The 21659-nt window shown below is 46.1% G+C and overlaps 1 protein-coding gene across 9 annotated transcripts in view; it reads left to right on the top strand.

Annotated features, from left to right (window-relative positions):
* Nucleotides 1-4316, top strand: part of LOC8039098 (calpain-A) — a 154004-nt gene extending 149688 nt beyond the window's left edge. For all 9 annotated transcript variants that reach the window (XM_040500814.1, XM_040500812.1, XM_029986616.3 and 6 more), the window contains one exon: nt 3150-4316. In XM_040500814.1, coding sequence (XP_040356748.1) covers nt 3150-3176 — 27 coding nt within the window. In that variant the 3' untranslated portion in view covers nt 3177-4316. The remainder of the gene's footprint in view (nt 1-3149) is intronic.
* The last annotated feature ends 17343 nt before the right edge of the window (nt 4317-21659 follow it).

Genomic DNA, 21659 nt, shown 5'->3' with positions numbered 1-21659 from the left:
AAAACCCGAAATTACGATACTGCATGGCTCTTTCGCTTGTTACAAACACGACCATACATCACGATACGAGACAATCTCAAAAACCACTTAGTGCCCCTTTACATCTACAAAACAATTAATAAAATTGAAAAAAAAAAAAATTCTTTTTTTTAAATTTATTTTTAAAAGAATAATTCCTTCAGAGGTGTATTAGCTTGACGATACTAGTTTCTGGACCTTTTTGCAAAATGAGAAATACAAGTTATTTATAACGCAAAGAATATGTTTAAATAGAATTCTCTTAAATTTCACGTGTTCTCTTATAGCTACTAGCCGAATTTTCGGGAATGTGTTACCAAATTTGTAGAATACATAGTTCCGGTCCCTATTTTGGATCAACGAGCCAAATACAGGCACTAGATCTACATAACTTGAATTTAAAAACAAATTATCTTTTTTAAATATTTAGTGCGCAGGAAAACCAATTGATCTTGTGAATGGATGCACGCAACTACATTGTGTGGAGGCTGCATCGGTGACACATTCTACGCCGGTGTCACTTCACTGCCGCGCAGCTGTTTCTTAGTGAAGTTCTTCCAACAGAATGTAAAGCTTGCCTTATGAAGACCTGGAAATCAGATATGTCAGTATTCGAATAGAAACTTTTTCAGGTTTTGAATATTCGCACCTCACAAGCATATAACCTCGCACAGCATGATGCAAAAGCTATGGTATCCAAGGGGTGCCTGTTTTATTATTAATTTATTTACCTATTTACGAATACTACATCTCCAGTCAAGAGACACGGTAGTACTGGCAAAACATTGTCAAAATCAATGGAACTGTCCAATAGTGCCGTTACAATGCACCTTTTTCGAGTAACAAGTGCCCTCTGGAAAGTCGGGAAACTACGAATGAGAGGGAAGCTCAACAGCAGTGATGTGATTGCTGCGCCAATTGCGCCAAACTGCGCCAAGGGCCTAACCCTGCTACATCCTGCTACATTCCGCCGAAATTTGGGTAATCTGCGCCAAGCCTGCGCCAAAGGACCAATTTCGGTCGCCTTTCAAAACCGAAACTAAACTGAGTACCGTAATTGAGCATGCGTGAGCTAGGTGGCGCAAGCGACCGCCCGACAGAAAGTATGCTGCATCAATCGTCCATCCGGTCTCGCATGGTTTTTCCCGCCGTTCCTCATTTCGCGCTTTCGTGGGTCTCGTCTCGCATCCTCTTGAAATATTTTAACGATAGATGCAGGCGTATATGGACGCCCCGACGCTAGCTTGCCGGGTACCAGCCATGCCGTCGTGTTGTAATACGAAACCACGTTTTTGCACATTGGGAGTTACTTGTGATCTGAAGCACTCGCTTCTGAAAGAAACGGCCGTGGCACAACTATTTTTGGTCTCTGCCTACCAGTCACAGTGGTTATGACGTCGGGTGTTCCCGTCCACACATTGCTGCAGATATGGCGCTTTCTAAAATGACACGTAAGGACCGCTGCAGGATAATCAGCCATCCTGTCCTTGTTTAAATAAACGCTACTACAAAAATCCCTTTAGCTCGAAGACTGTTGTGTCAAAGTACTGTTTACCTAGGTTTCTCTCGGTCGGATTTCTTTTGAGAGGGACCCCGGTACGTGAAAAGTCTGTCGCAAAAGAAAGTTTAAGACAAGTTAGCTAAAGCAAAAAAAAAAAAAAAAAAAGCAATGTCTGCACGCTGAACCCGCACAGCACGCTTGTTTATCTTGAGTTCAGTTGTTGCACAAAGCGCTCCAAGAACTTTTTGACCCTGACTCGCAATGTCTTGCATTGATGCGCTCATGTTTTTTTTTATTATTAGCTTTATTGTCCTTGTTTTGTTTGCGCTTTTTAACCCTTTAAATTAGCTTGTGCCTCGCATACTGGCCTACCAAGCACGCGCCGCTGGACTGTTTTTCTTTTTTTTTTATGCTGGATTGTTACATTTTGCATACAATTTTGGGGACCAGATGGCGACTGAGCGGAGTGGCAGAGTTTCGGTTTCGATCGAACAGCAGTCTCCGTTTGCATAACGAAGCGCGTGCAACTGCAAGCTGCCGAAGTTGCCCTCACGTGCATGCAAACATGATTGCACGACAGAGGCACCAGCCGGGACGCTTGCAATCCATTGCTTTACATTTGCTTGCTTCTGACGAAAATCTGGCATGTCGGGAACCAGTAAAACGGTGTGTGACGTTTTGGAATTGCTCGGCAACGCCTACAGCACTGTACACTTGTGGGATGTCTCAACGTCTCTTTGGAGACATTGAAAGTGGACATTCATTACTTGCCCAAAGCTAAGCGAGGCTTGCAGCAGCCTTGCAGAAAGTTTCAACAAGCAAAAGGAAAAGCACCCACCAGCACCTTTTTCATGTGTACAGTTTCGTATTGTATTGCAGTAGTTACGTGTTTCATCAGTTGGATACTGCTTCAATTTATTATATTATATAACTAGTGAAGTTTATGCTTTCATATTTACTGCTAAGCTCGTCATTTTCAAATAAATTTAATATGTGCAATTTGGTTCTTATTTATCTATAGTGGCTACATATATATATATGTCATTTAACTGAAGCATCGCAAAATATGTTGTGTCATTGACATTTCAGTTAAAAACTTGAAAGACTCCCAGGTCGTCTAACTTGACCATAATTTGCTTATTGTGGCGAGCAACTGCCCTTCCTTTGTCCAGCACTTAAAAGAAATATTTTTTATTTTTATTAAAATATCTGCTCCAAAAGCCACTTTTTGCTGCTTTGAAACACTGTTTTGGCTGCTCCAAAAGCCACTTTTGCTGCTCCAAAACACTGTTCTGGCTGCTCCAAAGGCCACTTTTGCTGCTCCAAAACACTATTTTGGCTGCTCCAAAAGGTGCTCCAAAACGGCTTAGGCCAATCACATCACTGCAACAGGCACATCAGAAAACACTGGCCTCTTGCTGGTTTATTGGGTTTTGTTGTTTTATACGCCCCATACTACCGACGGTCAAAAAAGAATTGTCACAACGACGATTCCCTTTTGACAGCGGGAAGTAAGGCCAGGGGAGGGAGTGTCCGTATGAGCGGAGGCTCACTAGAAAAAAGGTCTCGCACACGGTGCCTTTACGATGCCTAAAAGTATTTTTTTATCATCTTCGCTCGATTTTTGCAGTGGCTGGAGAACACAATGTACTGCTAGGGACCTCTACACGACTGCGGGATCTACGGCCGGCCACCCAAAAGAGCATTTAGTGCGGTCTGGACAAGGAAAACCGATCGACTCAGTCCTGTACTTCTTCCGAGGTTGCTTCGCTTCCTTTAGCTCCCGAGATAACGCCAATCAGCAATCGTGCCCTCCCCCCACCCTGCGTGTGGCGGATGGGCAAAGCACGTTCTGTATAACCAGAGTATTTGGAGTTTGGACGGACTGTGCGTGCGTATATGACACACACGAGAAGAGACACGCACGGCGAGAGTGCTTACAGCAGGTGGAACAACGTACGGAAAAGTTCTCTCACTGCCAAGGTGTCCAGTAGGTGTTTCTAATTTTAAATTTCCCACATGTTGCAGCAAGCTTGTTGTTGTTTTTGCAAAGTTTATTATTTAAGCGCCCGATGCGTTTTGGGGTGTCGCAGAATTGGCCTCTCTCGCTGGCTGCACCCATGTGAAAGTTGGCTCATTTCCACCTGTATTCTGGAACTGGTTTTTGCTGAATCCGAGTGAATTGTTTCGTTTCCAGCTGGACTCAGCTGACACCAATTTCGTAATCCAGCTGGAAATGAACTGATTTTCACCTGAGAAGTGACTTCGCAATTGCACTATAAAGAGTTATCGCAATACGCGGACGGTTATGGCACATTTTTGCAGTCGTGACAATTATAAAATTATATTTGAGATATATTTATGCAAACTTGCCTCTGAGCTATTTTTGAATACAAGGGGCGTTTGCACTTTTTGGCCCCTGCTACCGAAGTTATAAATATTATGCACGTTGCGCGGATCTTCGTTGGTCAGCTTTTTTTTAAATTTGACAAGATGCTTTTTGGTTTGAAGAGGTGTTCAAATGAGGGAATGGTGCATTTTGTTGCTCTGTCCAGTACATGTGTGTGGTAATGTTTTTTATTGACATTTCATGTTCGGTGTGCCGATTCATTTCATCAATCCTTTTTTTTTCCTTTTTACACGGAGAGGCTTTCCTCTAGTCATGGGCAATGCGTTATTACCGCACCAGTGTTACACACTGCAGGATATTTCTACACTGCTTCATATACACAGCTGTTGATTCGATGTGATGGTTCCCGTTTATGTTGCAAAATAAACCCACCGCTTCTGAAACAGATTTACGCCACTGCGCTCTTTTCTCAAGTTCTTCGTTACGTAAAGGCCGGTTGATTTTCATCTAAAGGTGACCGACTTCATCGCTGCCGGCTGCGGGCGCTTACGATGATTAGAGGGCCTAGACTTAAAGAGCCACTGAAAAGAAAAAGTTTTTTTAAACAGCTTGGTGGGAACACGTGTGTCAAAAAATAAATTTTACTTGAAAAAAAAAAAATGTTAAAGCAATATTGACGGCGTGAGACGCGATTTAGTTGGTAGTCACCTCATTTCCACTTGTTTTCTCTCAGCATTTCGGGCGATTGGAGAAGAGATCTTGAAAGTGAATATCTCTACTGGGAACAATAAAAGCGTGACGTCAGGGGAAAGCAGGGATTCACTCTTTGAAGTGCAGACTTTGTTCCCAACTGATTACAAGCAGTTTTACGTTGTCAAATGAATGCTTTGGAAGCTCGCTCCAGCACCCGCACAGCAGCACGAAACAAATGCTTGGTATAATCTATTTTTAGACTGCTCGCTCTACCTGCAAGTCTGCCTTCCCCTGACGCTGCAACATAGAAAAGCACGGGTTCATTTGAATGTAGGTTTTGACATAATTTCTAGTTGCCGATTTCACAATAACTACTTTAAATTTCGCATTAATAATTATACCACACCAGAAACGGTGATTCCGACAATATAGTTAGTGTGGGTAGTGTAATGAATGGCCGTCCTGAAGACCCACAGGGGGTAAGTCCATAGACAAGCATCCTTGGCAGAGCAGAGGTGCTAACCAGCGACCTTCCAAGAGGCCAGCCAACACGGGTAGCAGACCAAGCATCTCGGCCTTCCAAAAATCGCACCGCTGCCACCAGTAGCAACAGCTCCGGGGTCATCCTCGTAGTAGGGCTCTGCTGGAGCCAGAGGCTGCCCAGGACATCAGGCACAAGGAGCTTGGAAGCAGGGCCACTTTTGACAGCGAGTTTACTTTACATTTGTACAATGTGGAATACAAAATCGGAAGACGACGAGTCCCAAAGAAATCCTCCTCTTTTATTGGGACTGTCTTCCCTACATTCCCCACGTAGGGATTTCGAATAGTCAAGTCAGCTCCTTCCCTACACACACCGACACACCCCCGCCTCCATGCACACACGCCGCCACTCCCATGCAGACCAGCTGTCCCAGGGACGTCTCTTCTTGCCCCCCAGGGGTTGGCGCAAACCCCACACCCACAATTTCTGTTGCTTCCTCTTCCGATGGAAAGGCAATAGAATTATTTAGATTTGCACGCCATTTCTCGGACGTTGCGCCAACCTCCTTCCGTAACCTCAAACATGGCGACCCATGTTTAACGTGAAGAGCAGAGCGCTGCTATGAGAAAGTGGCACCCCACTACTGCTGTGACCCACTGCACAATCAATGAAGAAATAAGAAGCCAACTGTAAATCTACAATGGTTTTGCATTTCAATCTGGAGATTTTATGGCGAATCTTGGAATCATTTTAGCGTTGTACTGGAACTATACGAGTGGCAAAATGGGAAGACCATCGCCGCCTTCTTTTACTGCGACTTTTCCGAATTTTCTTGATATGAAGCTCCAAATTACAGGGTTCCCACTAGAGCTGCGCTTAGTATCGGCCAACGTTACTGAAACACTTAGTTGGGAAACTCCCATAGAGACAGCTTTGAAAAAGTGGCCCCAATCTGTCTCCGAGTACCGAGCTAATGACGAACACCACGCCACCTCGAAGAACTGCACCTGACTTGTATTTTGGCTTGATAGAGGTTACAGGGGTGCCATCCCCGGCGGACGCGCCGCGTTCAACTACTGAAGTTAAAATGCACCTAGGGTGGGACGCGCTACCTGAAAGGCCCGCTGAGGCATGGTTGTATAGAAACAATATTAATTGTTCCGTAAAACCTTGCGAACTAGAGATGATAAAAACATCACGCGCCCATCATGTGGTACTAAACTCCAATAAATTTCATACAAAAAGAGTCTTTTCCGTTTGTTTTTACGCAAAAACAGGCTTTCAAAAAGCTCAAGGTGACCATAGTACTGACAAACGAAAAAGAGTGGCGCTGTTGTTGCATTTAGCTCGGTCTCGGTGGACGCTAGCGGCCCAGGTTTCGAGGGCGAGTTTCCCAACTGAGTGTGTTAGTAACGTTGGTATCGGCACTCCGTTCCCCGACATTGTTGTGGGCGCCGCCATATTGGGGCTTGTGCAGAGCAGACGCAACTGGAGATCGTCATGATTCCAAAGTGCGACTTCCTCAGCATTTGATTCGGTGTTAGGGACCCAGGCGAAAATCTCATGTAATATTGCTTTTCCCTGTCGCGGTCTGTTTAAACATTTGTGGAGGACGGAAAAGCGTTTCCTGTGATTTCAGATAAAGCTTCAGATAACTGGCAACCATGATTTTAAGCCCTTCTGCGCTGAAGCTTTGAACCAACTGTAGCGCCCTCATTTTGGGTAGTACAAGCTCACCTGATTGTGCCTCGCACTATTTATGGCACGTTGGTTGGGCTTTTTTTAATTCTGCCTGGTGCTGAAGAACGAAAAAAACCCTCTGGACACCAGAAATTGGCCAGACTCAACGCCGCAAGAGAATCAAAAGTGCCAAATTCATGAGACTACCGCTAGGGTGCGCGTCTCTAATCTCTGGGGGTTGACGTCAAAACACCTGTGTCGCGACGCTCTCATTTTTTTTTTTTCTTTGTCATGTCTACTTTGGAACGCGTGAAACGGCATCTCTTGGCTCACGCTCTTAGCTTTGACTGCGTTCGAATTTTTGTTGTTTCTTTGTATTTTTATCGTGATCTCGCGCTCCGCACCAGAGCAGGCACACTTCTGCATGCGTGACAGTTTGAGACGCTAAAGTTTGTACTACCCAAAACAAGGCCTAACAAGTCCCTTTTCGCAGCTCCCCCTGGGCAACGCAGGCGGCCCATGTGGCCAAGTGTCGTTACTCTGAAGCGTAGCTTATTTAGTGGCACTAGTTCCCACATTTTTGCCAGTTCCGTCAGCAATAACAAAAAAAAAAAAAAAAATTGCGGTTTATGATTTTTTTACGATGCTATATCTTGAATTGCTCGACACTGTGGGCGGCAAACAGTTTTCCCGGTGACTAGATTCTTGGTGACGTTTGGGTCATTCTGAACTAGGGTGACCACCCGTCCCGCGACTCGCGGGACTGTCCCGCATTGAGGGCTCGTGTCCCGCGTCCCGCCAGAAATTCCCAAATCTTAAAAACGTCCCGCATTTCACGTTGTCGTAACATTCACTGCGCAAATTATGGCGCTTCCGAACGACAGGCAACGGGGAACCGCGGAGTTCGCTGATAAATGTGTGAATCTCGATGGTATGTCATTTTCTTGCCAAGCACTGCGCGAAGCAACCGTCGTTCTTGCAGAAGACTGACGCGCATGCGCCGCTGTGCCTCTCTCCTTTATGACAAAATATTGCAAGCAAAAATTGCTCGCCAAAAGCTGAAAAAGAAACTATTGTAATTTGTTCAAAATCATACTGTATCATGCGAAAGGGTTGTTGTGGAAAGCTTTTTTTTAGCGAAGACGGCCACACAAGGCAAAAATCTGCAACTCACAACGGGCAGGAAACAAACAAACAACAACATAAGGTTTTATTTTTGTGTAAGAGCATGTCAATATAAGAGTAAGTATCGACACGAAACAATACACTCCGTGCGACGCGACCGGCGCGCCGCCGCGCGGCCGTTACCGAAGGTAGGCAGTGAAGTCGGAGCGATGCGGTTGCGCTGGGTTGACAGCATGAGCTGCTGCGTCGTTAAGTGCTCCATTAGTTATGCGTCGTATCTCGTGGGGACGAAGTTTCACAGTTTTTCACCTCGCCGATGTTTTGTGGGACAGCAACAACGATGGACCCGTGCCGTACGACGCGAGACATTTGGTCTCCCGATCATGTCTGCCACTCGGCAGGGCTGACATATTTTACACTGCCGCTTTGCGCTCTGCGTTTGTTTTCGTACCAGTAACGCCTACATATCTCAGCTGAAATGCCATTCCACACTCGCGGGTATGCAGTGCGAATTTCGTTGAAGGAATGCCCTCCAAGGAAGTTTCGTCCTCATCGTACGTGTCGATGATATTTCCGGACCGGTATGGCACGCAGTCTGTACTTCATGAAGAAAGATTCGGACGGTACAAAAAGCGACAAATATGAATCTAAGAAAAACTGCAATGAAACTTGGAATCAATGGACAATCGATGTTTGAGTATGGAAGTTTATGTGGCATGCTTTCTTTTTTGATCGGCCCTCTTTTGGATGTGAAAACGCTGACACCCCGAGTCTTGTAGACAACAATTTTTTTTCTCGGCTTTAGAGCTACTTATCGCAAAGTTGTTCGAACTGGAAGTACCGTGCACTGGTCCCTTCCTACCTGTAAAGTGTGCACCTCCCGGCCATGATGAATGGTATTCTTCTGACAGCCTTTGACGGTCAAAACCGGTTCCCATTTAGTTACGCCGCTCAAAACTATTTCCACCTGGTTAAACTATGCCATCTCTTTTAGGTATAATAAGTGTTTTGTCAAGTTACGGTTGTCCAAGTACCTGTGTGCCGAAAATCAGCCCCTCGCATAACCAGAGTACTACACAACAGCTGACCGCAAAAGCCCTTGACGGCCAAACCGTGTGTTGGCCGGAAACTTGGTTTTCTCAGCTTTGAAGCCACCTTTCGTAAATTTGTTTCAATTGGATGTACAGTGCACTAGTCTCTTCCTACCTGTAAAGTCTCCATCTCCCATGACGAGTGGTATTCTCTTCACAGCCCTTTCACGATCAAAACCGTTTCCCATTCAGTTACGCCGCCCAAACCAAATTTCCACCTGGTTTCCCTATGCCACCTATTTTTGGTAGTGTAACTGTTGTGTCAAGTTACGGTCCCGTCCAAGAGCCTGTGTGTCCAAATCTGCAGTTCGCACAGCCCGGTTATAACACAACATTTTGGATCCAATATTGGATATTCCTGACAGCTTTATTCCTTTATTTGTTAGAACCATAACTTTCACGCCTGCTGTCTTAATAAAACTTGGCCCACTTAGTGCACAAACTTAGTGAACATCTCACTCGCCTCCAAATATCATCGTCCAGCAGTCCTACGTTTACAGCGACGAGCGAAACAAATTTCCCACCGAGAGCAATTATGGTGGCGGCCGTCTTGCTTTTCGGAAAATTTCTCAGACCCCATTTTCAACCACAACTAAAGAAATGACCCCTAATAACGACTCAAACTCGATATATAAAAAGCGGAGAACAGCTAAATGCCCTTCTTAAATCTCCCCCAGCGCTCATGCAACGTCACCCTCAACTTATCGGCTCAAAAAGCAAAAGTTCCGTCCGTGCGCGCTTCCGCCGCCACAGCTTCGCACGCGAAAAGGCGCCACAGGCTGCTGAGCTCGCCTCACTGTCGAACGCCAGCTCCTCCGCTAGCGGCGCTACGCGCGTTTTTCAAAGCGCCCTCTATAGTTCCCGCACGGAGCGTATAAGCCGAAAAATATTTACTATTTTTTTTTTCTTTTGATGCATTGGGGTCTGGTGCGGTCGATCTTTATGTTTTCAACTTAGGTACTTTAAATCAAATATTTACCTTAAAAACCGACCAACGAACCCATTTTCCGCAAGGTAGGAAAATGGCCCTCGCGCCCTTCTCTTTTCACCCTCTCCCAAAAATCACGTGACGGCAGGGGCTCGTTTTGTGTCGGCTTTTTCTGTAGGGATAATCCTCAAAAACTGCGAAATGAGCGGCTAGCTGCGAGCGCAACAACGACCTTGAGACGTCCGGGTGCCTTCCCTCGCTGACGCAGGCACGCTCAATCCGCGAGATTGAGGAAGCCAGCGCGACCGAACGCTTTTTCCCATGAGCTGCAGGTCCGAGGCCGCTCGGTCGGTGGAGATCGAGGGATCTTGGTATGCTGTGTTCGTTCCAGCAGCCGCTCTCTGGCATGCGCGGCTGCTGGAACCATTCCCGTGTCTGCACAAGGATTGGCTCGCGCAATAAAGGGTTCAGGTCGTTGATAATACTTTTATTTTCTAAACTTATAAATCAAGTGGCTTTCCCTAATCTCTTCATTACTGTTTGAAACACATCTCCTCTCAAAGGTTGTTCATCCCATTTTGGACTCTTTTGCGTATTTATTCGTCCTTACCTATGCTTGATGACTGTGTAATAACTTGATAAAGACCTTTAAATATTAGCGCGGGCTTGCGCGATCAACGCTGTCCCGGATTTACCCGAAATTGGAAAGATTGGCGTCAGGAGGAGTTGAAGAAGCAAACCGAAAATCTTGCTTTTAATGAAGATGGCACAATCGTAAGATAGGTCTTTGCTTCACCTGTATCCACAACGCCCCATCGTTTGCACTATCGCAACTTCTCAGTAACATAGCTGTATACCACATTTTACTCATGGTTACTATAGATGTGGCCCCATAGGCTTTCCCGTTATGAGCGAGTCGACTTTTTAACGACCGGCGACTCTCCTGAGTGAGAATAAATATTATCACCTTCCCACAACATCCACCCCTTTCTCCCCCCTCCCTTTCCCGAGTTGGGGAGATATCAGGCCACTCCAGGAAGCAGCCTGCAGACTGCGCTTTTCGGCTGCTCATTCTCAACACATTCGAACGTGGAAGTAAACACATCGCATGAACGACGCCCAGTTGATTTGCAACCTAAATAATGTGGCTGTATACTGTTGGGACCCAATCAATTTCATCATCAATCATTATTTGTTATGATTTCATGGTGAAAGTGTGTTCGTCGTGATGCCACAAAAGTGATCGATTCAAAGTTTTTTTGAAATACTCGCTCCTGTGACGCTCTAGTGCGTAAGGTCAAAGCACCCGAGGCAGTGCGTAATACTTTTCAACTGTCGTTGACGATAAAACATTTGTGGGAAGTGCGCAAAAATTGTTTACGCACTTCCCACAAAATTGTTAAAATCAGCTTGCGAAAACCGTTGCTTCCCCCCCCCCCCTCTCTCTCTCTCTCTCTCTCTTTTTTTTTCGCGCCACTGCAAAAAATAGCGGCCGAGCAACGAAATTCTATCAAAACCTCGCTTCTTAAAGAAAGGACACCAGGCTATAGGGTACTGAATCTGCCAGGGAGTTTGTAGAAATAAAGGGCGACCATTGAATCTAGCCTTCTGCACATCATGCCCGGGATATTTCCATTTTCCTTCCACGCGATTAGAAGGCAAGACGCTGGGGGAATTTGTGTGCACTAACATGCTACTTCTAAAAGAAAGTACCAGATTTCTTGTGCATGTCAATTTACATGTAAATAGTTGAATCAGTGTGCACAAACATTCCCGGCCTGGAGGATGACATGGAAGCATGGCGGAAAGCAGCTTGCTGGAAATATAAGTCTCTATTGCATTGCACTGGTGTGAAAAATTATTACGTATTTTTGTTTTATTTCTGTGCGAAAATAAAAACAGCGTTTAGAAACCGAACACTGTGTGTTTCGAGGTGCGCCGAAAGGACATAGAAAACCCGGACAACCTGAACAATACGAGGCGCCTTGCGTCAATCAGCTTTTCCTGGTTTCTTGTTTTTCCGGAGCCTTTCAAAAGGGGATGAAAAATTATGAACCGATTGACCCGACTTGCCACATTAGAGCAGTTCATTTTCATTACGACAGGCTCTCTTAGAGCGTCCTGCATAGTTCAGCTTGTACTGGTCCGTTTTTATTTTCGGTTCTTTTCAAAATGTGAGCTCTAAGCTACTGGACCAACCTACAACATTCAAAATTTACGGAAGCGGAGAAGTGGTTGGGAGGGCCAAGCGGGCAAGGGTTGCATGCCCCTCGAACCACCGTCCGTTACCTTTGCTTAGCGGCTGGGCTTTGCGAGCAGAATGCGAGCTTGCTCGAGTAACTTGGATCCGTTCAGAAGAGAATCCCCTCTAAACAACCATCTCCGCCGCCTGGGAAGAACGTAAGTGGGCGAACGAGACGCCTGTGGGTTTTGCGTCACGCCTGCATTTCAAGGGTCAGACTTACTGGTTCCCGACACCAGAACGATTGACGGCACCGCCCGCGTCTTTGATTGTACATTCATACGAAGAAGAAGAAGAAGAGCGCGACGGCCCGCGGCCATAGTGCGTTGAATTCTGGCTCGCACTCTGGCGGGCAATCAGATTAAAAAACTACCGCTGAGAACCACCCCGTGTACATACTCGAAAACATGATAAGCATCGAATGGGGGTGAACGTAAACGTATAATGATCCGATACAAAGTTTCGCTTGATTCCTAAACGAATAATGCCATAGCCAAGTACACCTTCACATCAAATTGTTAGACAGAATTGAAGAGAAGATTGTGTGTTTCTTGAAAGAGATTTCGGCCCCCTTCTATCCAGTCCGCTTTTCTATAGGCCCCAAATAACGTGGGCGAATCTTTCCTTTTGTTGCATTTCCACTTCTCCGCTTCCGCAGTTAATGAATGTGGTAGTTTGGTCCAGTGGCTTAGAGCCCACGTTTTGAAAGGAACCGAAAATAAAAACGGACCAGTACAAGCTGGACTATGCAAGACGCTTGAAGACAGCCTGTCGCAATGGAAATGAACTGCTCTAATGTGGCAAGTCGGGTCAGTCCATAATTTTCATCCCCTTTTGAAAGGCTCCGAACAAACAAGGAACCAGGACAAGCTCTGGTTGTCCCGGTTTTTTATGTCCATTCGGCGCTCCTCAAAAAGGACAGGGTTCGGTTTTTAAACGCTGTTTTTATTTTGGCACGGAAATAAGACAAACATACGTAATAATTCTTCACACCAGTGCAATGCAACAGAGACTTCTATTTTCAGCGAGCTGCTTTCCGCCATGCTTCCATGTCGTCCTTCAGGCCGCGAATGTTTGTGCACAGTGATTAAACTATTTACATCTAAATTGACATGCACTATAAATCTGGTAATTTCTTTTAGAAGCAGCATGTTAGTGCACATGAATTCTCCCAGCGTCTTGCCTTCGAATCGCGTGGAAGGAAAATGGAAATATCCCGGGCATGATTTGTGCAGAAGGGTAGGTTCAATGGTCGCCTATTATTTCTACAAACTCCCTGGGAGATTCACTACCATATAGCCTACTGTCCTTTCTCCAAGAAGCGAGGTTTTGATGGAATTTTGTTGCTCGGCCGCTATCTTTTGTAGTGGCGCGAAAAAAAAAAAAGAGAGAGAGAGAGGAAAGCAACGGTTTTAGCGAGCTGATTTTTTATTGTTATTTTTTTTCAGCCATTCCGATATTTTGTTGTCTTTCGGTATGCTTTTGTGGTGTAAACAATTTTACGCACTTCCCACAAATATTTCATCGTCAACGACAGTTTTAAAGTATTACGCACTGCGTCGGGTGCGTTGACCTTGCGCACTAGAGCGTCACAGGAGCGCATATTTCCGCAAAATAAATACGAGGACCTATTTCTATCTTTGAATCGACCACTTTTGTGGCATCACGACGAACACACTTTCACCATGAAGTCGTAACAAAAAATGATTGGTGATGAAATTGATTGGGCCCCAACAGTAGAGCCACATTATTTAGGTTGCAAATAAACTGGGCGTCGTTCATGCAATGTGCTTACTTCCACGTTCGAATGTGTTGAGAATGAGTAGCCGAAAAGCGCAGTCTGCAGGCTGCTTCCTGGAGTGGCCTGATATTTCCCCAACTCGGGAAAGGGAGGGGAGGGGGGGGGGGGGGGGGGGAGGTGAGAAAGGTGTGGATGTTGTGGGAAGGTGATAATATTTATTCTCACTCAGGAGAGTCGCCGGTCGTTAAAAAGTCGACTCGCAGATACCGGGAAAGCCTGTGGGGCCACATCTATAGTAACCATCAGTAAAATGTGGTATACAGCTATGTCACTGAGAAGTTGCGATAGTGCAAACGATGGGGCGCTGTGGAGGCAGGTGAAGCATAGAGCGATCTTACGATTTTTCCATCTTCATTAGAAGCAAGAATTTCGGTTTGCTTCTTCAACTCCTCCTGACGCCAATCTTTCCAATTTTGAATAAATCCGGGACAGCGTTGATCGCGCAAGCCCGCGGCAATATTTAAAGGTCTTTATCAAGTTATAAAACAGTCATCAAGTCGAGATAAGGACGAATAAATACGCAAAAGAGTCCAAAATGGGAGGAACAACATACGAGAGGAGATGTGTTTCAAACAGTAATAAAGAGATTAGGAAAAGCCACTTGAATTATAAGTTTAGAAAATAAAAGTATTATCAACGACCTGAACCCTTTATTGCGCAAGCCAATCCTTGTGCAGACACGGGAATGGTTCCAGCAGCCGCGCATGCCAGAGAGCGGCTGCTGGAACGAACGCAGCATACCAAGATCCCTCGATCTCCACCGACCGAGCGGCCTCGGACCTGCAGCTCATGGGAAAAAGCGTTCGGTCGCGCTGGCTTCCTCAATCTCGCGGATTGAGCATGCCCGCGTCAACGAGGGAAGACACCTGGACGTCTCAAGGTCGTTGTTGCGCTCGCAGCTAGCCGCTCATTTCGCGGTTTTTGAGGATTATCCCTACAGAAAAAGCCGACACAAAGCGAGCCCCTGCTGTCACGTGATTTTTGGGAGAGGGTGAAAAGAGGAGGGCGCGAGGGCCATTTTCCTACCTTGCGGAAAATGGTTTCGTTGGTCGGTCTTTAACAAATAAACCAAAATATATCACTGTGAGTGAAACTTAGCTTAATTGCCCCGTACAATTCTCAGGTGTATAATACGCTTTCGGACAGCACAAGGTTTCGGGGTGTGCGCGTTGGTGAATTTTTGAGTCGTGTACCGCCCTCCTCTTACTCCTCCCCACTCCCCCTCCCTCCCTGCCCCCCCCCCCCCCCCCCCTCCCCCCCCGGGTCAGGATGTCCCGCATTGCACCGGCAGGAAGGTGGTCACCCTATTCTGAACGGAACCAACGCAAACTTCTGAACAGGGATTGTTAATATAATTCATATTGAAGTACCCTAACGCCGTCATCAGATCCTAGAAAAACAATATCGTATGAACAAGCGCCGAGAACGCAGCGCAGGCAGAGCGGGGACGGTAGGGAAGCCTCAAAGGTTGCGCGGAGGCTCAATAGTTTGCCCAGCCGCTGAGAGATGGCGCTAATAATAAAGTAAAGCCAGAGCCGTGTATTGGGAGATTTTGGCCGCCGCCAGCGCCGAATATTACCCCCACGCTTAGAGCGTAAACTAAATTTGTGTACACCGTCGACCAATCAGGAGACCGCGACGTCACAATATTGCAAACTACATTTAAAGCGTGAAATAGAAGCGTTCAATCTCGGCCTCTCTACTCCATTCATTCGCCCAACAACTTTCGTCCAATATCTTTAACAAGCGTTGCTTCCAAAATTTTTGAACACGTCATCTTCTCCCACCTAGCCAACTTTCTTGATTCTGATGCATTTTTCAGTCTGTACCAACATGGCTTTCGTAAAACATTTTCCTGTGAAACGCAACTTCTATCTTTCACTCATAATCTGCATTCCATTCTTGACCGCGGGTCCCAGGCGGACTGCGTATTCCACGATTTCTCGAAAGCTTTCGATAAGGTCAGTCACCAATTATTACTTTTTAAGCTGAGTAAGCTTAACATTGACTTAAGCGTTCATCAGTGGATTCAACATTTTCTGTCTCATCGCTCACAATTCGTGTCTGTTAATGGCTCTAATTCCCATTTAACATCTGTTAACTCTGGTGTTCCACAAGGTTCGGTTTTAGGCCATTACTCTTTCTTATTTACATCAACGATTTGCCAGCCATCATTTCATCCTCTGTGTGTTTATGCGCAGATGATTGCGTTATTTACCGCGAAATGTCTACCGACAGTGACACAACCTTATTGCAGTCCGATCTAATCTCAATATCTAACTGGTGCCGCACATGGCTAATGGAACTAAACATTACCAAGTGTAGGTCAATGCGTGCGTCCCGTCGTAATGCCGTTTGTCCTACTTACTACCTTAATAGCGCTCCACTGGAGCCCGTGCACTGTTATAAATACCTTGGCATCACAAATAAATGAAATGAAATAACATCTGATCTTTCATGGAATATTCATATCGAACATGTTATTAACAATGCTAACCGCATGCTAGGCTTCTTAAAAAGGAATTTTAGTTCTGTGCCGTCATCTCTCAAACTTTTTCTTTATAAATCACTTGTTAGATCGAAGCTGGAATACGCAGCCTCCGTTTGGACGCCGGCATGGAATACCTCGTTCAATCATTGGAGGCCGTCCAAAACAAATCCGCACGTTTCATACTTTCCAACTACCACCGTACTTCTAGTGTAACCTCCATGAAACTATCGTTATCATTACCCACTCTTGCTTTGCGTAGACAATATTCTCGTCCGTCCCTTTTTCACAAAATTTATTATAATCCGGCCATGCGTCACAATCTTCTAACCCCTCCATATTATATTTCCCGTCGTTTAGATCATAAGAACAAAGTGGGCGTCTTCACTAATGCATTTTTTTTATTCATTCATACCGCGCACTTCTGTATAGAATGGAACCACCTTCTTCATGATATTGCCACCATTGATGACTTATGCATTTTTAAAGATGCGCTATCTAACTTTTTATTATATTTTTTTTTTATATATGACTGTGCTTATTTTTCCTCTTGTTATTTCTTTGTATTCCCCACTCCCGTCTGTAATGTCTTCGGACCCTTGAAGGTAAATGAATAAATAAATAAATATGATCTCACAAATGTCTGCAGTGAAGACAAAGGCACAGGCGCGTGAGCCTAACTCAGCAAAACGCTTTTGTTAGTACGAGAACTCGTGCATAGGAGGCACTTTCCAAAGCCACGCGCTCTTGCCCATGCCTTTGTCTGCCCTGCTAGAACAGCGTCTTGAGACTGGCTGAAAGAAAACAGTGCAAAGGATAGGGCGCGCGGGCGTCTTGAGACGCGGAGTCCAGAAACAGCGTCTCAGCTGAGACGGGGAAAGAAAGTACTGTCAAAGCCAGTCGACCCTGAATTGGAGCGCACGTTCGTTTATTCTACACTTGAATATTGGCTTGACTAAAACTACATGCACAAAGTTTTCAGTCACCAAGAGCTAAACCTTTTCACTCTAGCGACGCTAAAACAGCTCAAATTAGTCGTGTCAGATATTTAGATCACACGATTACCGCTAGGGGCTGTTTCGCGGCCTGTGGTTGGCCCCGAGATGCTTGCCTATTCAAACCAATGTATGGCCGAACTCTCTCAATAAACGGCTCTGAGTAAAGCTAAAAGTAAAGCCCCTCTATCCTGGGAATAGGGAGCATTCACTGTCGGCCATAGCTGTGTGCGCGAATGCTGAGCGCGTGCTGATGGCGAGCTTCCACAGTTCTTTTGTAACCATTCCGCACCATCAAAAGTGCCTGTCTTAGCAGCTTATTGATGTGAACGATCGTTCTGAGCATGCGCTCTAAACAGCACCCACAAATATGGCATCTAATGAATACTCCCTATAGACCTTTCCAAAAAAGAGCTTGTGGCCGGTGCCATCTTGAGTGTTCGTGCGTATGGCGCGTGCATTCCTCGCTTTCTGAAGCGACGAACACGCACGTGCTGGGCTGTAAAGATCGCACGCTGTACTGTGATTTTGTAAACATTGGAAATGTCTATACTGGCGCCATTCATTGTAGAAATGCTCGAGGCGCGTGCCGCGCGCCACTTCTGGGAAATTCATAGCGTCTGAAATCTAGCTCAGTGCTGCGCTGTGCCGCCATGATCTCCCCAAGGGCTTCACGTTGCACGTGCCGCGACGCACCTTCCGCTACTTTTGAAACATGAAGGGGCTTTAAGCTCCAGTAGGGTGCCTACATGTCTGTCTCAGGGTGAAGACGTCCATTGCTGCTCTGAATTGGGCGGCAAAATGGTGTCTATGCATTAGCCTAAAGTTCCTGGCTCCCTACAGGAGCCAGAGTTGCGCGTCTGTTTTCCACGTGCCGCCGCGCCGCTATTCGCCGAGATCCGATCACGTGAGGAGCCGGATCAAGTGCCGTCCAGGAAAGTAGACGTTGCACGCGCCCCGCCGTACGTACCCCTGCTTTTAAAAGCGCTGCGCGCCTCGAACGCGCGGCGCCGCTATTCGCCGAATTCAGTTGCGCGAGGAGCAGGATCAACATGCTGTGCAGGAAAGACGGCGCTACGGGGATGAACGCGCAACTCTGGCTCCCGTAGGGAGCCTATACAGGAACTCCACATTAGCCAAAGCTACGCGCTCGAGCTAAGTGACTCTGGATTGCACGCACTTCAAAACGTATGAAAAAAATGATTGGGCGGAAAAATGGCCGAGATGTCACCACTCAAGCAAAAACGCGCGTGTGCATGAAGGCACTATAAGCTCCAGCTGACCGAGACGTCGAGACCACAGGTGGAGACGCTTGAAAAATTTCAGAGGCCGCCTCCGTCGCCAACCGGAAGTTAGAGGTGGGCAAAGGAGGAGAGAAGAGAATGCGCCACTTTTCCCAGATACTGAGACTTTAATAAGGTCTATTGGGTGCGGGGCGCCCGGTAGGAGGGGGTAGAAGCCTGGGAAGTGCGGGAGAGGATCTATTGAACTCTTCCCACGTCTGTTGGCTTCTTGGGAAATTGCTCGTTAGAAAATTCGCCTCGCCGCGGACGCCTGTCGGTGCGCCTCTTGGACTACTATGAGATTCTTGGATAGCCGAGATGCCTGGTCTTCTTCCCATTCTGGCCCGTTCGGTGAGGTTCGTACTGAGGCGGCGGTTTCAGACAAACTGCCGCCGCAGTACCCTTAAGGCCGGTTCAGACACTTGCGTTTGAGTGCGTTTGACTGCGTTGCGTCGAGAACCGAAAGCGAGTCACCGGCACATCTGTGCGACGTATGAAGCATGGAACCCAATTCAAAGAATCATCTTGACACGCGATACAGGCAGCAGGGGATGTCCTGGTTTCTCGCTGCCGCAACGCAGTCAAACGCAGTCAAACGCAACTGTCTGAACCAGGCTTTACCTGCTTTCTAACCGAACGGAGAAGATTCTAAAGCCTGGTTCAGACAGTTGCGTTTGACTGCGTTTGACTGCGTTGCGGCTGCGAGAAAAAAGGACATCCCTGCTGCTGCTATCGCGTGCCAAGATGATTCCTTGAATTGGATTCCACGCTTTATACGAAGCACAGATGTGCCGGTGACTCGCTTTCGGTTCTCGACGCAACGCAGTCAAACGCAATCAAAAGCAACTGTCTGAACCGGCCTTACCGCTCATTCACACTGGAAGCGGATCCGCGTTCGCAAAGCGGTTGCGAACGCATTTGTATAAAGATCCAGCACAATTGCACGCGCACTTGATGTCATCGAGTGCGCGTGCAATTGTACTGGATCTTTATACAACCGCGTTCGCAACCTCTAGCCTAGTTCACATGCAGCGGTTTTGGCCCCAGAGCGGCGCGATTTCTGCCGTCGCGGCGCTCTGGCCAGCACCAGCAATTCTGCGGCACGAGCGCCGCGACGGCAGAAATCGCACAATCGCTGCATGTGAAACAGGCTTCTTTGCGAACGCGGATCCGCTTCCAGTGTGAATGAGCGGTTAAGAGAGCAGGTCATAAACTTCTGGGAGGGTCTCGTTCAAACACTCGAGGCTCGTGAGCTGTCCACGCGGCTTACTTCTGACGATGCTAACCCGGGGGATCCAGAGGACTCTCCAGTAAGGGTTTCAGAGCAGAGTAGTCCTAAAGAGACAGGGAAAGGGTTAGAAAGCGAGAAAAACCCAGCGTTACACGGGGAAATCCTCTGCGAGCAGCTGAAGGAGACAAATGGTCTGCTATTTTAAACAACTTCAAAAAGCGTCGAACAGCTCGTCTCCGTAACAAAAGAAGCTCTCATCGAAGAGCAGAGGGCTGATCTGGAAAGCTTGCAAGAAAGGCGTTGCTCGAAAAAAACAAAAACAACCAACAACAACAAAAAAACACGTCACCTTTCCTGTCCGTGAGGACCTGCTGTAGCGGCTCTACAATGGCAGGTCGGGTCGAATGTTTGACCTGCTTGTAGTTCCAGAGAAGCATCGACCAGACTTGCTGCGTCTGTGTCATGAAGTAAGCTAATTTCGTCCCTTAAAAAAAACAAAAACAACAACACCGGGATGTTTTTGAGGCGCGGAGGCTCAGGATCGGGCATGCGACGTGTGCCAGAGGGGGGAAAACCCCAACGAAAAATGTAAAGCGCCCTTGAGAATAATGCCCTTGATATCCGAACCATTCAAACGGATAGGCGTAGACGTAGTGTGCCCTCTTTCCGTGACACGCATTAACGGCTATGTGCGCGGCTACCAATTTATTTTATTTTATTTTATTTTTTTATTTACGCTGTACCTACATCGCCGCAGGGGCATTATTGTAGGGGATACATGGTGCAGGAAAGTAAAACGATTATACGTCACATTGTATCAAACATGTTCATAAAAAGTAAGACTATTGATTGAAAGAAGTGCAATAAGACTTACAAAATGTTACACAAAATCAGAACAAAACAGTACAAAACGAAAACAAAAACTACAACACACCACTATTAAAGGAAGTGTAATAATGAGGAGGAAAACATAGCATCCGAAGTCTCAGTGACCACGTGTTGCGGAAACATTTCAGTTCTACATCTAATATTCTTCATTTTTAGCGGCTGGTCCACTCTTGAGGAAAGGTAATCAAGATTATGTAAGTAGTTGTCCTTCACAATAAATGTTTTTCCTAAGTTTCATTCTAAGATATTTTCTCCGCGAAACCAGAGATTTCCACTCCAGTTGTTTCTTTAAATCTGTTATGCATGAGCGAACTAGGCGAGTTGGTTGCTTATAATAAATACTTGCCATGATATGAAATGTACTAAATATAAAATGTCAAAAGCTTTGTCTTTTTTTCTAATTTAAGAATTGCAGTTTCATTGGCTTTTTGAACTAAGCAAAGCACAAACTAGGGTGCTCTAAATTATTTACGTTAACAATATTTCGGTTGAATATACTTTTTGCTTAACCTTGCACTAACCCTGTACAGCAGTTCATATTTTCCTTCATTTATCGTGTTGCCGTGTTTGGTGCGTCTATGGGACACTAAACAGCTCCTGCCGACGTCAAATATGGAAGGACTCCTTGTCGTTCCATGCCCTGTTTTCAGTCTTCAGTACAATAAGGGCAGTCTCGTACGTCGCAGTGAAAAACAACAGCATTCGTCGCGATGAGACTCGTCGGAAGAGAGGCAGACTAACATTGAAATTAGTTGAATCATTACAAAGATACCGTGTAATAAGAAACTCCGTTCTGGGTGAAAGCAAGAAGGGTGAGGGGACGTGAAAGTAGCTTCATAGTACGCTCAAAGGCAAAATGTA

The sequence above is a fragment of the Ixodes scapularis genome, unplaced genomic scaffold (assembly GCF_016920785.2).
Source record: "Ixodes scapularis isolate PalLabHiFi unplaced genomic scaffold, ASM1692078v2 PGA_scaffold10__122_contigs__length_95168666, whole genome shotgun sequence".
Classification (NCBI taxonomy): Eukaryota; Metazoa; Arthropoda; class Arachnida; order Ixodida; family Ixodidae; genus Ixodes; species Ixodes scapularis.
This window is presented reverse-complemented; position numbering and strand designations above follow the sequence as displayed.